Source organism: Pleurodeles waltl, chromosome 3_1 (genome assembly GCF_031143425.1).
Source record: "Pleurodeles waltl isolate 20211129_DDA chromosome 3_1, aPleWal1.hap1.20221129, whole genome shotgun sequence".
NCBI classification, from domain to species: domain Eukaryota; kingdom Metazoa; phylum Chordata; class Amphibia; order Caudata; family Salamandridae; genus Pleurodeles; species Pleurodeles waltl.
This window is the reverse complement of record NC_090440.1, coordinates 607,916,049-607,931,178: the sequence shown is the minus strand read 5'-3', so window position 1 is coordinate 607,931,178 and position 15,130 is coordinate 607,916,049. Positions and strand designations below refer to the sequence as shown.

General features: G+C 47.8%; 1 protein-coding gene across 1 annotated transcript in view; it reads right to left on the bottom strand.

The window, feature by feature from the left end:
* Positions 1-15,130, bottom strand: part of LOC138284363 (mucin-2-like) — a 1,502,605-nt gene that overhangs the window by 545,544 nt on the left and 941,931 nt on the right. Inside the window, exon 31 of the mRNA XM_069223056.1 lies at positions 2,298-2,434. Within this exon, the coding sequence (XP_069079157.1) occupies positions 2,298-2,434 (137 nt within the window). The remainder of the gene's footprint in view (positions 1-2,297; positions 2,435-15,130) is intronic.

The window sequence follows — 15,130 nt, the reverse complement described above, 5'->3', positions numbered from 1 at the left end:
GGATTCTCCACCTCGCTAAGGCAAAATGTATTCTGTATCGTTTTTGCACTGACTTCATCCATGTGATTTATCGTGTTATTATTGTATACTGGGTTTCAAATGGTATAGTGTAGGTAATATGCAAGGGTGTACGGTTCACCCAACTCTATATAAAGAAGGCAGATTGTCAGTTTAGCAGACAGGGTACTCTACCACCTTACATTTTAAGAAGTGCAAGATCACTTTCCCATTTAATGAAATAGCATAGGTGTTAGTTCATGGGTCCCACTGGCACTTTGAGCTTGCTACGAGCATGGGGAGTGCTGTATGAATGGATCCAAATCATCACTAGGTGAACCAAACATGGTATTGTGCCACCCCGATCTCCATTTGCGGTCCAGAGACTGAATTAATGGACTGCTTCTGCACTCTTCAAATAATGCATACACAAAGGAGGGAATTTTCATGATGTTCTAGTGTCTGGTTGACATGTAATACAGTCCCTCCTATAACACAATAAAATAACTTTAGAGGAGGTGGAATGATGTACAAAACATCCATCAGCATGAGGTGAGAGTAATGCTATGCTGGAAATAATCAGAGCTTAATAGATGTATGTTTGAAACATTTGGTAACAATAGTTCTGGCAGATGAGGGTGCACCACTAGGACTTTGCATAAATAAATGAATAAATAAATAAATAAAGCATATAACTAATAACAAACTAAAAGCAAAGGTGGTGTGGGTCTTATTCAGGGTCATTAGAGTCCACAGATTTGATTTCCCATCTGGTATTTTGATATGTAAGGATTTGCCTACAGTTTTTTAATTCTAATGGGGCTAGTTACCCTCTTTGTGTTGCTTGATATGTTACAGATTTTGAGGTCCCTGGGACCACTCGGAGAATGAGAATTAAACTAAATGGGGCTGGTAGCACTATTCATGAGCTCTGCAGGTTCCACTTTTCACAGAGTTACAGAGAAATCCAAAGGTGCTTGGTGTGAAAAACAACCACAAGAAAGAGCCAATAGAGGCTTCACGCCAATACTCGTGGTGTCCTTACAGCAGGACTCCTGAATGAAAGCAATGGCGCCTCGTTATTCCCACAGGCAGTGGTAAACCTGAGTAACTTGGGGCTTGCCTGGTAACACTCTGCCTCTGTGTGTGCTTTTTTCCTGGGCTACAGGAGTCCAGATGTGGGATGAAATCTCAAAGGTTCAGCACTAGATGTTGTGCATTGCTGGATCCTTATTGGCTAATCAGATGGGCAGCCAGCATTGATCATATCCTCACTGGCTACCCTTGGATCATCTGAATGTTAACCCATCAACTTATCAAATAAACCTTGCAATATGCCTTTCCTCAAATAAAACCGGTATGGTCTTAGTTATTCATCTGTAGACTTTTCCTCTGCATGCATTAATTAAGTGTATGTTTGGCTATAGGATATCTGCACTATGAATGAAGCCCTCTGTCTCATAGGCCTTGAGGGTTGTTCAGATCCAGCAGCTTTCATAATGTTCCCTTTTTCTCAGAGAGTGACTAATGTAAATGTACATCAGTTATAAAATGTCTTGGAGAGGATTTGGGAAGCATCTGAAATTGAACTATCTTTTTTGTAGGTCATTTAAGAAGTGTAAGAAAAGCTATTGGCACCCTATGGCCATGAAACTTGCCTCCTCACCATTCCAGCTGTGGCATGTAATGAGCCACCAATGCAGGACCATAAAATGTCAGTGTAATGGTCTATACAAAAGATTATGGCCCACTGGCATGACATTGCTTAGGATGGATTACTGAATATTTTGATATTTTAATTTTATCAGTAATTAACATATGTAATGTCCTTCATGGCCATAGCTTCAAGCAACAAGCAAATACAAAGAGCTGGCCTAACTTCAACTATGCTTCTTCTTTTATCATGGGACTCAAAAGGTGTTAAATGAAGATCAGCTGAATGTTGATGCACAGAGAAAAAACATTTTAAACAAAGAACTACTAACCATAAACTACAGGGTAACATGGTTTTATACAGCATTTTGAGAAAGTGTTAATGATAAGTCCCTGAATTGGGTTTGATATCTCAAACTACCTGCTCCCTGTACTTTTTGGGTGACCACATAATCTAGAAATGCCCTACCTTGGCACCTCATCATTTCTCCATTTACTCTTTTTCACCACCTTTCTCTTCCCCTTCCAATTCTGGGAACTTTGCACCATCTCTAAAGCAGGGTGTGATATATAAATCCCTTTAACTCAATCATTTATTCAATTAAATGCAATGTTGGAGTTATTGATGTTAAACATTGAAAACTTACCGGACTTTTTGTTGTTGGCGTGGATATTAGAGAAGTTGTGGTGCATAGCCCTTGCCTTTCTTCATATCTGCACAGGTAATTACATGACACCAAAATCAAACAGCCTCTATTGTCTCTCCAGGTGTAAATAAGCTCACCTGTATCCAATGACATTTACAGTTAGATCATTAATACACAAATACCAGGAAGTAGTTTATTTGTTAATTTAAGATGACAGTTTTATCCTGAAAACCATCTTCCAACATTTACAAATATTGGACCAATTATTTGCTATGGAATGGGCCACCGTTAGCACACTTCTGTCCCATTCTTATTAATGCCCACATACTCCAAATTAAAAGAAAAACAAAAATATTAGCTTGAGTAAAAGTAGCTATTTGTCCAAATACTAGGGGTAGGCATAACTGTGTAATTCTCACTAGCGTAATTACTACAAAATTTATTGTAAGTATGTGTAAATACATGAAAAGTCTAATCCAGCATTTAGCGCTACTGCCTACCCTTGCATACAAAATGCACCTGAGGATGCATTTTACACTGGGAAAATAGCACTAAATGGTACAGAATAGGAGTAGCTAGTAGCCACTCTTAGTTTGCTGTTCCTGTGTTCCTGCGGTAGGATTTTTGCCCCAAATTGCTCTTAATTACTCAAGCCAGTGTAAATGTGTCATTTTAATAATATCAAATCAAAAAATTTATGAGTAATTACTGAAATTTCTCTGATTACACCCGCATAATTTCACCCAGGCCCATCAAAATCTATATTTTTCCTTCTTATAGATTTTATAATTACATCGCTTCAAGAACATGAGTTGCTCTTCTACCTTACTGTTTTCTCTTCAAAATTCTATATAGCTTGTTCATTTTTTCCCACATTTTTTCCCTCATCAGTTGATTCAGTGACTAATATTACTTTCATCAACTTTTCCATTTCCCATCACACTATATTTTTTCTCCTGAGCTCCTTTTTAGGTCTCAGCTCTAGACAGCGTGCATGCGATGTTTCGAACCGAGACATGCTGCATCTATTACCCGCGCTTCACCCCGCTCATAGGCTTCCCATTTGCTGACACCACTGTCGCTCCATGTTGTCCCTATTTGTCAATTGCATGCATATGTCATGCCTCTTCTGGTGTTTAGCCCTCCCCACGTGCACTGCCCAACTACAGTAAAACATATGCAGCAGACATTCAAGGGCATTGTTTCAGGACTACTTTTTAATTCTTTAGGAGCGTTCTGCAACAGTCGGGCAAACCAAAAACATTGTCTTTCTGATATTGTTGCTCAATAAACACCCCATCTAGATAACAAATATTTACATTTACCAACACACAACACATCATCTCGCACCTTAAGACCAGTCCCAGTCACCACCAGGTACAGTCAGTGCACTCTTTTCCAATCCACACTGCGCCTACATTGGGAATCCCAGCCATGAGGAGGTCACGGCTTCTCCAAGGTGACCCGCCTAATCTGTATTCTTTCTGTTAACTCTGCAAAAGGTGGGAAACCTGCTTTTTTAAGCAAGATTGTCGGCAGTCAGCAGTGACCATCAGCTCTTCTCTCATCGACCTGGCAGTCTTTCATAGTTTTTTTTTCTTTTACCTTGTATTTAACCCCTTCTGTGCCGCGGACGTAGTGGTTACGTCCCGCGGCACAGTGCTGCTGTGCCGAGGACGTAACCACTACGTCCTCGGCACACAGCCCAGAGGGAGCGCTCTCGCTCCCTCTGTGTGCTTCCCCCCACCCCCCCAAAGTCAGGGATGGAAGGGGAAGCCCTTCCCCTTCCACCCCCGACCCCCCCACCCCCCCATAATGACGTCAGCGCGCGATCGCGCGCTGACTTCATTATGGGGATTTCGCCGCACAGGAAGCCATTTGCTTCCTGTGCGGCGACGAGGAAAGAGGTGAGTTCCTCTTCCCGGTGGGTGGGGGGTTTGGGCTAAAGAGGCACCGGGGGAAAGGAAAGGCTTTTCCTTTCCCCCGGTGTCTCTTTGAGCATTCCTGCTGCCCGATCGCATTGCGATCGGGCAGCAGGAATGCCCACTAGACACCAGGGATTTTTTTTTGTTGTTGTTTGCTCGTGTTTCTTGCTGGCGGGGAGCGGCCCCTTGGGCAAGGGTCGCTCCCCTTGTGGGGGCAATTAGTTACGGCCATTTCTGCCCCCCTTGGGGGCAGATTGGCCTACTTTTTAGGCGGATCTGCCCCCAAGGGGGGCAGAAACCACTGGATCACCAGGGAATTATATTTTCTGTGCAGGTATGTTGGGAGGGGGTGCCCCCTTGGGCAAGGGGCGTCCCCCCCAAGGGGGCAGAGAACTGTTGGCCATTTCTGCCCCCCTTGGGGGCAGATCGGCCTATTTTTTTTAGGTCCATCTGCCCCCAAGGGGGGCAGAAGCCACTTAGGCACCAGGGATTGTGTGTGTAGTGGATGGGGGGGCGCCCCCTTGGGCAAGGGTCGCTCCCCTTTGGGGGGCATGTCTTTTAGGGCCATTTCTGCCCCCCTTGAGGGCAGATCAGCCTATTATTTTTAGGTTGATCTGCCCCAAGGGGGGCAGAAACCACTAGAACGCCAGGGATGTTTTTTTATGTGTTTATTTTTGTGGGGGGGCGTCCCCATGGGCACGGGGCGCCCCCCCAAGGGGGGCATTGACCTGTTGGCCATTTCTGCCCCCCCCTGGGGGCAGATGGGCCTATTTTTCTAGACCCACCTGCCCCCAAGGGGGGCAGAAGCCACGTAGACACCAGGGATAGTGTGTGTGTGTGTGTGTGTTAGTGGATGGGGGGGGGCTTGGGCAAGGGTCGCCCCCCACTTTGGGGGCACATGTACCCAGGCCATTTCTGCACCCCTTGGAGACAGATCAGCCTATTATTTTTAGGCTGATCTGCCCCCAAGGGGGGCAGAAACCACTAGAACGCCAGGGATTTTTTTTTATGTGTTTATTTTTGTGGGGGGGGTGTCCCCTTGGGCACGGGGCGCCCCCCCAAGGGGGGCATTGACCTGTTGGCCATTTCTGCCCCCCCTGGGGGCAGATGGGCCTATTTTTCTAGACCCACCTGCCCCCAAGGGGGGCAGAAGCCACGTAGACACCAGGGATAGTGTGTGTGTGTGTTAGTGGATGGGGGGGGGGCTTGGGCAAGGGTCGCCCCCCACTTTGGGGGCACATGTACCCAGGCCATTTCTGCACCCCTTGGAGACAGATCAGCCTATTATTTTTAGGCTGATCTGCCCCCAAGGGGGGCAGAAACCACTAGAACGCCAGGGTTTTTTTTTTATGTGTTTATTTTTGTGGGGGGGCGTCCCCTTGGGCACGGGGCGCCCCCCCAAGGGGGGCATTGACCTGTTGGCCATTTCTGCCCCCCCTGGGGGCAGATGGGCCTATTTTTCTAGACCCACCTGCCCCCAAGGGGGGCAGAAGCCACGTAGACACCAGGGATAGTGTGTGTGTGTGTGTGTGTTAGTGGATGGGGGGGGGCTTGGGCAAGGGTCGCCCCCCACTTTGGGGGCACATGTACCCAGGCCATTTCTGCACCCCTTGGAGACAGATCAGCCTATTATTTTTAGGCTGATCTGCCCCCAAGGGGGGCAGAAACCACTAGAACGCCAGGGATTTTTTTTTATGTGTTTATTTTTGTGGGGGGGCGTCCGCTCGGGCACGGGGCGCCCCCCCAAGGGGGGCATTGACCTGTTGGCCATTTCTGCCCCCCCTGGGGGCAGATGGGCCTATTTTTCTAGACCCACCTGCCCCCAAGGGGGGCAGAAGCCACGTAGACACCAGGGATAGTGTGTGTGTGTGTGTGTGTTAGTGGATGGGGGGGGGCTTGGGCAAGGGTCGCCCCCCACTTTGGGGGCACATGTACCCAGGCCATTTCTGCACCCCTTGGAGACAGATCAGCGTATTATTTTTAGGCTGATCTGCCCCCAAGGGGGGCAGAAACCACTAGAACGCCAGGGTTTTTTTTTTATGTGTTTATTTTTGTGGGGGGGCGTCCCCTTGGGCACGGGGCGCCCCCCCAAGGGGGGCATTGACCTGTTGGCCATTTCTGCCCCCCCTGGGGGCAGATGGGCCTATTTTTCTAGACCCACCTGCCCCCAAGGGGGGCAGAAGCCACGTAGACACCAGGGATAGTGTGTGTGTGTGTGTGTGTTAGTGGATGGGGGGGGGCTTGGGCAAGGGTCGCCCCCCACTTTGGGGGCACATGTACCCAGGCCATTTCTGCACCCCTTGGAGACAGATCAGCCTATTATTTTTAGGCTGATCTGCCCCCAAGGGGGGCAGAAACCACTAGAACGCCAGGGATTTTTTTTTATGTGTTTATTTTTGTGGGGGGGCGTCCCCTCGGGCACGGGGCGCCCCCCCAAGGGGGGCATTGACCTGTTGGCCATTTCTGCCCCCCCTGGGGGCAGATGGGCCTATTTTTCTAGACCCACCTGCCCCCAAGGGGGGCAGAAGCCACGTAGACACCAGGGATAGTGTGTGTGTGTGTGTGTGTTAGTGGATGGGGGGGGGTTTGGGCAAGGGTCGCCCCCCACTTTGGGGGCACATGTACCCAGGCCATTTCTGCACCCCTTGGAGACAGATCAGCCTATTATTTTTAGGCTGATCTGCCCCCAAGGGGGGCAGAAACCACTAGAACGCCAGGGATTTTTTTTAATGTGTTTATTTTTGTGGGGGGGCGTCCCCTCGGGCACGGGGCGCCCCCCCAAGGGGGGCATTGACCTGTTGGCCATTTCTGCCCCCCCTGGGGGCAGATGGGCCTATTTTTCTAGACCCACCTGCCCCCAAGGGGGGCAGAAGCCACGTAGACACCAGGGATAGTGTGTGTGTGTGTGTGTGTTAGTGGATGGGGGGGGGCTTGGGCAAGGGTCGCCCCCCACTTTGGGGGCACATGTACCCAGGCCATTTCTGCACCCCTTGGAGACAGATCAGCCTATTATTTTTAGGCTGATCTGCCCCCAAGGGGGGCAGAAACCACTAGAACGCCAGGGATTTTTTTTTATGTGTTTATTTTTGTGGGGGGGCGTCCCCTTGGTCACGGTGCGCCCCCCCAAGGGGGGCATTGACCTGTTGGCCATTTCTACACCCCCTGGGGGCAGATGGGCCTATTTTCTTAGGCCCACCTGCCCCCAAGGGGGCAGAAGCCACTTAGGCACCAGGGATAGTGTTGTGTGTGTTTTTTTTGTTTTTTTTTGTTTGAGGGCTGTCCCCTTTGGCAAGGGTCGCTCTCCATGGGGACACAGTACTAAAGGTATTTTCTGGCTTCCTTGGGGCAGACAGGCCTATTTTTTTAGTAGGCCCATCTGCCCCTATGACAGAATCCACTTAGGCACCAATTTCTAAAATGTTTGATGGTGGGGTGTTTGTCAACTGAAGAAGTCTTTGCATTTGTGATAAAAAAATGTTTCCTCCTTTTTGTTCTAGTTCAAAGCTTTTGCTTTATTTGCTGTGGCTCCTTGCGGTTTTGGCGGTGGTTGACCTGCAGTTTGCACAGTTGCATGTTTTAGGTAAGTAAAAACAATTTACTCCAAAGGAGTATTGTTGCCATGCATGAATGACATGTTTGTAGGGGGTGTACTAAATGCAGGATTGTGTGTGAAATTGTCCTTAGGTTTGTGCACAATGATATTTGTTGTGTCTTATTTCTAATTTGCCTTTCTTTCTTTCTTTTTAGTGGGATATCATTGGTGATTGCTGTGTAGTTGCTGGTGAATCAAGCTTTTTCAGGCAAGTGAGCGGTATAGTTTTTGAGTTTGTAACTCTTACTAACAAAGCTACACTTTGTTACTTGTCTTACACAGTGCTGGTTGTTGGTGGTGAATTTGTCCAGTTAATTTTAGCAGGAGAGATCATGGCTAGCCGCAGGATGACCGCTCAGCAGGTGGTTGGTATGCTTTTTGAGTCACAGTCTGATCATGACTATGAGACGGACTCTGCATCTGAGGCAGAGGAGGAAGTCAGAGATTCTGGCAGTGATGTTTCTGTTGGAGGGGAATCTTCTGATGATGAAGCCACACTCAGTGCAGATGAAGGTTCTGTTTTAGAGGAGGACATTGATGTGCCAATAGTGCAGCAACCTGGGGCTGAAAGGTTTCCCGTTAGAAGACCTGATGTCTGGGTTGCCCCAAACATGGAGCAGCCAGAGTTGCCTGCCTTTACTGGTCTCCCGGGGTGTAACGCCAATACAGAGAACTTTATGCCTATCAATTTCTTTGAGTTATTCATGGATGATGTGTTTTTGGAAGAGATTGTTGAGCAGACTAATTTGTATGCGGAGCAGCATTTGAGGGACAACGCTGCTAGACTTAGGCCACACTCTAGAGCTGCCCAGTGGATTCCCACAAATTTGGAGGAGCTAAAAAAGTTTTTGGGTTTGACTTTTTTGATGGGGTTGATAAGGAAGCCGTCACTGGCTTCTTATTGGTCTACTAGTCCCTTGATGGCAACAGCTATATTTCCAGCTACCATGAGTCGTAATCGGTATTTGCTTCTTCTTAGGATGCTGCATTCTGTTGACAATGCATTAGCCTTGCCACGAGATCACCCAGATTCTGACCGTCTTTTTAAGATTAGGCCTGTCCTTGATCATTTTGTAGATCGGTTTTCGGAGGTCTATGTTCCAGGCAAAGAGATAAGTGTGGACGAGTCTTTGGTCCTCTTCAAGGGTCGTTTGGTTTTTAGGCAGTACATTCCTAGCAAAAGGGCACGATATGGAATTAAATTGTATATGCTGTCTGAAAGTAGGACAGGATATGTGTATAGTTTCCGTGTGTACACTTGTAGGGATTCCAATATTGACCCCCCTGGTTGTCCTCCCACTTTTGGAGTTACTGAGAAAATAGTGTGGGATCTTGGTAGACGACTGTTCAACAAAGGTCACCATTTGTATGTAGATAACTTCTACACTGGTGTGCAGTTGTTCAAGGAATTGTTTAGAGTGGACACAGTTGCTTGTGGCACAATCCGTTCTAACCGGAAAGGCTATCCAAGGGAGCTTGTCTGTAAAAAACTTGAGAGGGGACAGTGCTGTGCCTTGCGGAACGAGGAGCTGCTAGCTTTGAAATTTTCAGACAAGAGGGATGTCTACATGCTAAGTACCATCCATGATGAGAGTACTTCCCCTGTGACTGTTTGGGGCCAGGTTGCTGAAGTGCGCAAACCTGTGTGCATTTTAGATTATAATAAGCACATGGGAGGTGTAGATAGAGTTGACCAGAGGTTGGAACCTTATACTGCTATTCGTAAGTCTTATGTTTGGTATAAGAAGTTAGCACTTCACCTCTTCCACTTAGCAACCTTCAATGCTTTTATTGTGTTTAGGGATAGGTCTCCAGACTCAAAGATGACATTTGTGAAATTTCAGGAGTCAGTGATAGAGAGCCTTATTGTGGTGGAACAGGCCAGAGTTCCTAGAGAAGCAGTGGTGGAGGATGTGGCTAGATTGAAAGATCGCCACTTTGCTGAGCACATTCCTCCCACACCCAAAAAAGACTTTCCAGCTAAGAAATGTAGAGTGTGTTTTCGAAGAGGTATCCGGAGGGAGTCTCGAATGTACTGCCCAGATTGTCCTTCAAAGCCTGGGCTGTGTGTCAGTGCTTGTTTTAAGAATTACCACACCCAGAAGAATTTCTGGGAACAACCATGAGTGTAAACTCATGTCTGTTTTGTATTTTCATGTGTTTAGTTTCATGGTTAGCATTTCTGTCATGTTGTTAGTTAGAGCTTTTGTGTTTGTTGTTTTGTAATTCTTTCTACTTAGTTAGGGGTTCCTCTGTTAAAAAAAAAAAAAATATGATGCCATTGTGTGTGGAGTGGGGCTTGGCTGAGACTGTACATATTGACTTGATGTTGGCTACTGCAACACACTGCAAGCCAAGCACCAGTCCACACACTCCCATCAGCTGGTGTGATTGTTGTATCAGGCATGTGGGCGTATGTAAGTGATGGGCCCTTGAGTGGCGCTGTCTGTCGATGTGAGTGTTGTAATGTGCTGGGCCCGTGGCTGGCGGTGTGAATGGCCTTGTGTGTGTCATGTATGAAAGTTGTGTGAATGGACTGTAAAGCGGTTGGTGCCTTGTCGCGGCTTTACAGCTCACGAGCTGTGAGTCATTGGTTCAGTTTTTTGCCTTTCAGTTACTAACAGTGCTTTTCATTTTTGTGAAAGCTCTTGTTAGTAAAATTTGATCCACTGAACCATCACTCACCCTCGTGCCAAATCCAACCAGTATGTGTGGTAAAAATGACCAAACCTGCTCCGCTGTAATCAGGCGTCGCAGCACACCTATGACACGCTAGGTGCCTCAGGTGGGACCCCGATGATGAAGCATGCCACCAACTTGGTTGGTGGGTGAGGGGTCTTTTTCACATAACCTAAGTGTGTTTCTTTTCAAAATTTTAGTGTTTGGCACATCACGGACGTATGTGGGCACATCAAAACGATATATTACAAAACTACCTGTGTTTGGGGGGGGAGAGGGCACCTATGTTTTTGGTCCTGTGTGCGGCCTTCATCTAGGGAAACCTACCAAACCCAGACATTTTTTAAAACTAGACACCCCAAGGAGTCTAGGGAGGAGTGGCTTGCGTGGATCCCCCAACATTTTCTTACCCAGACTCCTCTGTAAACCTCAAAATGTGCTTAAAAAAAGCATATTTTCCTGACTTTTCTTCGTACGATCACCACTCCAGCACAAAATTCCTACTCCCCAGTGTTCCCCTCAGTCTCCCAAATAAAATGACACCTCACGTATGTGGGTCCCCAAAGCAGAGTCAGTCTAAAGATGTATAAAAGAATATGTCCTTATAAACTCGCAGTACTATCCCCTGTATCTCTACAAGTTTTGGGCCTTATTCTGTTGGAGGCACCTGGCCCACCCACACAACTGAGGTATCATTTTTATCGGGAGACTTGGGGGAACGCTGGGTGGAAGGAAATTTGTGGCTCCACTCAGATTCCAGAACTTTCTGTCACCGAAATGTGTGAAAAATGCGTTTTTTTAGCCAATATTTGAGGTTTGGAAAGGATTCTGGGTAACAGAACCTGGTCAGAGCCCCTCAAGTCACCCCATCTTGGATTCCCCTAGGTCTCTAGTTTTCAGAAATGCACAGGTTTGGTAGGTTTCCCTAGGTGCTGGCTGAGCTACAGGCCAAAAACTACAGGTAGGCACTGTTTTCAATGAAAAAATGTGATGTGTCCACGTTGCGCTTTGGGGCGTTTCCTGTCGCGGGCGCTAGGCCTACCCACACAAGTGAGGTATCATTTTTATCGGGAGACGTGGGGGAACGCTGGGTGGAATCAAATTTGTGGCTCCTCTCAGATTCCAGAACTTTCTGCCACAGAAATGTGAGGAACATGTGTTTTTTTAGCCAATTTTTGAGCTTTGCAAAGGATTCTGGGTAACAGAACCTGGTCCGAGCCCCGCCAGTCACCCCTCCTTGGATTCCCCTAGGTCTCTAGTTTTCAGAAATGCACAGGTTTGGTAGGTTTCCCTAGGTGGCGGCTGAGCTACAGGCCAAAATCTACAGGTAGGCACTTCGCTAAAAACAGGTCTGTTTTCTTCCAAAATTTTGGTGGTGTCCACGTTGCGCTTTGGGGCGTTTCCTGTCGCGGGCGCTAGGCCTACCCACGCAAGTGAGGTATCATTTTTATCGGGAGACTTGGGGGAACGCTGGGTGGAAGGAAATTTGTGGCTCCTCCCAGATTCCAGAACTTTCTGCCACAGAAATGTGAGGAACATGTGTTTTTTTAGCCAATTTTTGAGCTTTGCAAAGGATTCTGGGTAACAGAACCTGGTCCGAGCCCCGCCAGTCACCCCTCCTTGGATTCCCCTAGGTCTCTAGTTTTCAGAAATGCACAGGTTTGGTAGGTTTCCCTAGGTGGCGGCTGAGCTACAGGCCAAAATCTACAGGTAGGCACTTTGCTAAAAACAGGTCTGTTTTCTGTGATGTGTCCACGTTGCGCTTTGGGGCGTTTCCTGTCGCGGGCGCTAGGCCTACCCACACAAGTGAGGTATCATTTTTATCGGGAGACGTGGGGGAACGCTGGGTGGAAGGAAATTTGTGGCTCCTCTCAGATTCCAGAACTTTCTGCCACAGAAATGTGAGGAACATGTGTTTTTTTAGCCAATTTTTGAGCTTTGCAAAGGATTCTGGGTAACAGAACCTGGTCCGAGCCCCGCCAGTCACCCCTCCTTGGATTCCCCTAGGTCTCTAGTTTTCAGAAATGCACAGGTTTGGTAGGTTTCCCTAGGTGGCGGCTGAGCTACAAGCCAAAATCTACAGGTAGGCACTTCGCTAAAAACAGGTCTGTTTTCTTCCCAAATTTTGGTGGTGTCCACGTTGCGCTTTGGGGCGTTTCCTGTCGCGGGCGCTAGGCCTACCCACGCAAGTGAGGTATAATTTTTATCGGGAGACTTGGGGGAACGCTGGGTGGAAGGAAATTTGTGGCTCCTCCCAGATTCCAGAACTTTCTGCCACAGAAATGTGAGGAACATGTGTTTTTTTAGCCAATTTTTGAGCTTTGCAAAGGATTCTGGGTAACAGAACCTGGTCCGAGCCCCGCCAGTCACCCCTCCTTGGATTCCCCTAGGTCTCTAGTTTTCAGAAATGCACAGGTTTGGTAGGTTTCCCTAGGTGGCGGCTGAGCTAGAGGCCAAAATCTACAGGTAGGCACTTTGCTAAAAACAGGTCTGTTTTCTGTGATGTGTCCATGTTGCGCTTTGGGGCGTTTCCTGTCGCGGGCGCTAGGCCTACCCACACAAGTGAGGTATCATTTTTATCGGGAGACGTGGGGGAACGCTGGGTGGAAGGAAATTTGTGGCTCCTCTCAGATTCCAGAACTTTCTGCCACAGAAATGTGAGGAACATGTGTTTTTTTAGCCAATTTTTGAGCTTTGCTAAGGATTCTGGGTAACAGAACCTGGTCCGAGCCCCGCCAGTCACCCCTCCTTGGATTCCCCTAGGTCTCTAGTTTTCAGAAATGTACAGGTTTGGTAGGTTTCCCTAGGTGCCGGCTGAGCTAGAGGCCAAAATCTGCAGGTAGTCACTTCGCAAAAAACACCTCTGTTTTCTTCCAAAATTTTGGTGGTGTCCACGTTGCGCTTTGGGGCGTTTCCTGTCGCGGGCGCTAGGCCTACCCACGCAAGTGAGGTATCATTTTTATCGGGAGACTTGGGGGAACGCTGGGTGGAAGGAAATTTGTGGCTCCTCTCAGATTCCAGAACTTTCTGTCACTCAAATGTGAGGAAAATGCGTTTTTTTAGCCAAAATATGAGGTTTGCAAAGGATTCTGGGTAACAGAACCTGGTCCGAGCCCCGCCAGTCACCCCTCCTTGGATTCCCCTAGGTCTCTAGTTTTCAGAAATGCACAGGTTTGGTAGGTTTCCCTAGGTGGCGGCTGAGCTAGAGGCCAAAATCTACAGGTAGGCACTTTGCTAAAAACAGGTCTGTTTTCTGTGATGTGTCCACGTTGCGCTTTGGGGCGTTTCCTGTCGCGGGCGCTAGGCCTACCCACACAAGTGAGGTATCATTTTTATCGGGAGACGTGGGGGAACGCTGGGTGGAAGGAAATTTGTGGCTCCTCTCAGATTCCAGAACTTTCTGCCACAGAAATGTGAGGAACATGTGTTTTTTTAGCCAATTTTTGAGCTTTGCAAAGGATTCTGGGTAACAGAACCTGGTCCGAGCCACACAAATCACCCCATCTTGGATTCCCCTAGGTCTCTAGTTTTCAGAAATGCACAGGTTTGGTAGGTTTCCCTAGGTGGCGGCTGAGCTAGAGGCCAAAATCTACAGGTAGGCACTTTGCTAAAAACAGGTCTGTTTTCTGTGATGTGTCCACGTTGCGCTTTGGGGCGTTTCCTGTCGCGGGCGCTAGGCCTACCCACACATGTGAGGTATCATTTTTATCGGGAGACGTGGGGGAACGCTGGGTGGAAGGACATTTGTGGCTCCTCTCAGATTCCAGCACTTTCTGCCACAGAAATGTGAGGAACATGTGTTTTTTTAGCCAATTTTTGAGCTTTGCAAAGGATTCTGGGTAACAGAACCTGGTCCGAGCCACACAAATCACCCCATCTTGGATTCCCCTAGGTCTCTAGTTTTCAGAAATGCACAGGTTTGGTAGGTTTCCCTAGGTGGCGGCTGAGCTAGAGGCCAAAATCTACAGGTAGGCACTTTGCTAAAAACAGGTCTGTTTTCTGTGATGTGTCCACATTGCGCTTTGGGGTGTTTCCTGTCGCGGGCGCTAGGCCTACCCACACAAGTGAGGTATCATTTTTATCGGGAGACGTGGGGGAACGCTGGGTGGAAGGAAATTTGTGGCTCCTCTCAGATTCCAGAACTTTCTGCCACAGAAATGTGAGGAACATGTGTTTTTTTAGCCAAATTTTGAGGTTTGCAAAGGATTCTGGGTAACAGAACCTGGTCCGAGCCACACAAATCACCCCATCTTGGATTCCCCTAGGTCTCTAGTTTTCAGAAATGCACAGGTTTGGTAGGTTTCCCTAGGTGGCGGCTGAGCTAGAGGCCAAAATCTACAGGTAGGCACTTTGCTAAAAACAGGTCTGTTTTCTGTGATGTGTCCACGTTGCGCTTTGGTGCGTTTCCTGTCGCGGGCGCTAGGCCTACCCACACAAGTGAGGTATCATTTTTATCGGGAGACTTGGGGAAACATAGAATAGCAAAACAAGTGTTATTGCCCCTTGTCTTTCTCTACATTTTTCCCTTCCAAATGTAAGACAGTGTGTAAAAAAGACGTCTATTTGAGAAATGCCCGGTAATTCACATGCTAGTATGGGCAGCCCGGAATTCAGAGATGTGCAAATAACCACTGCTT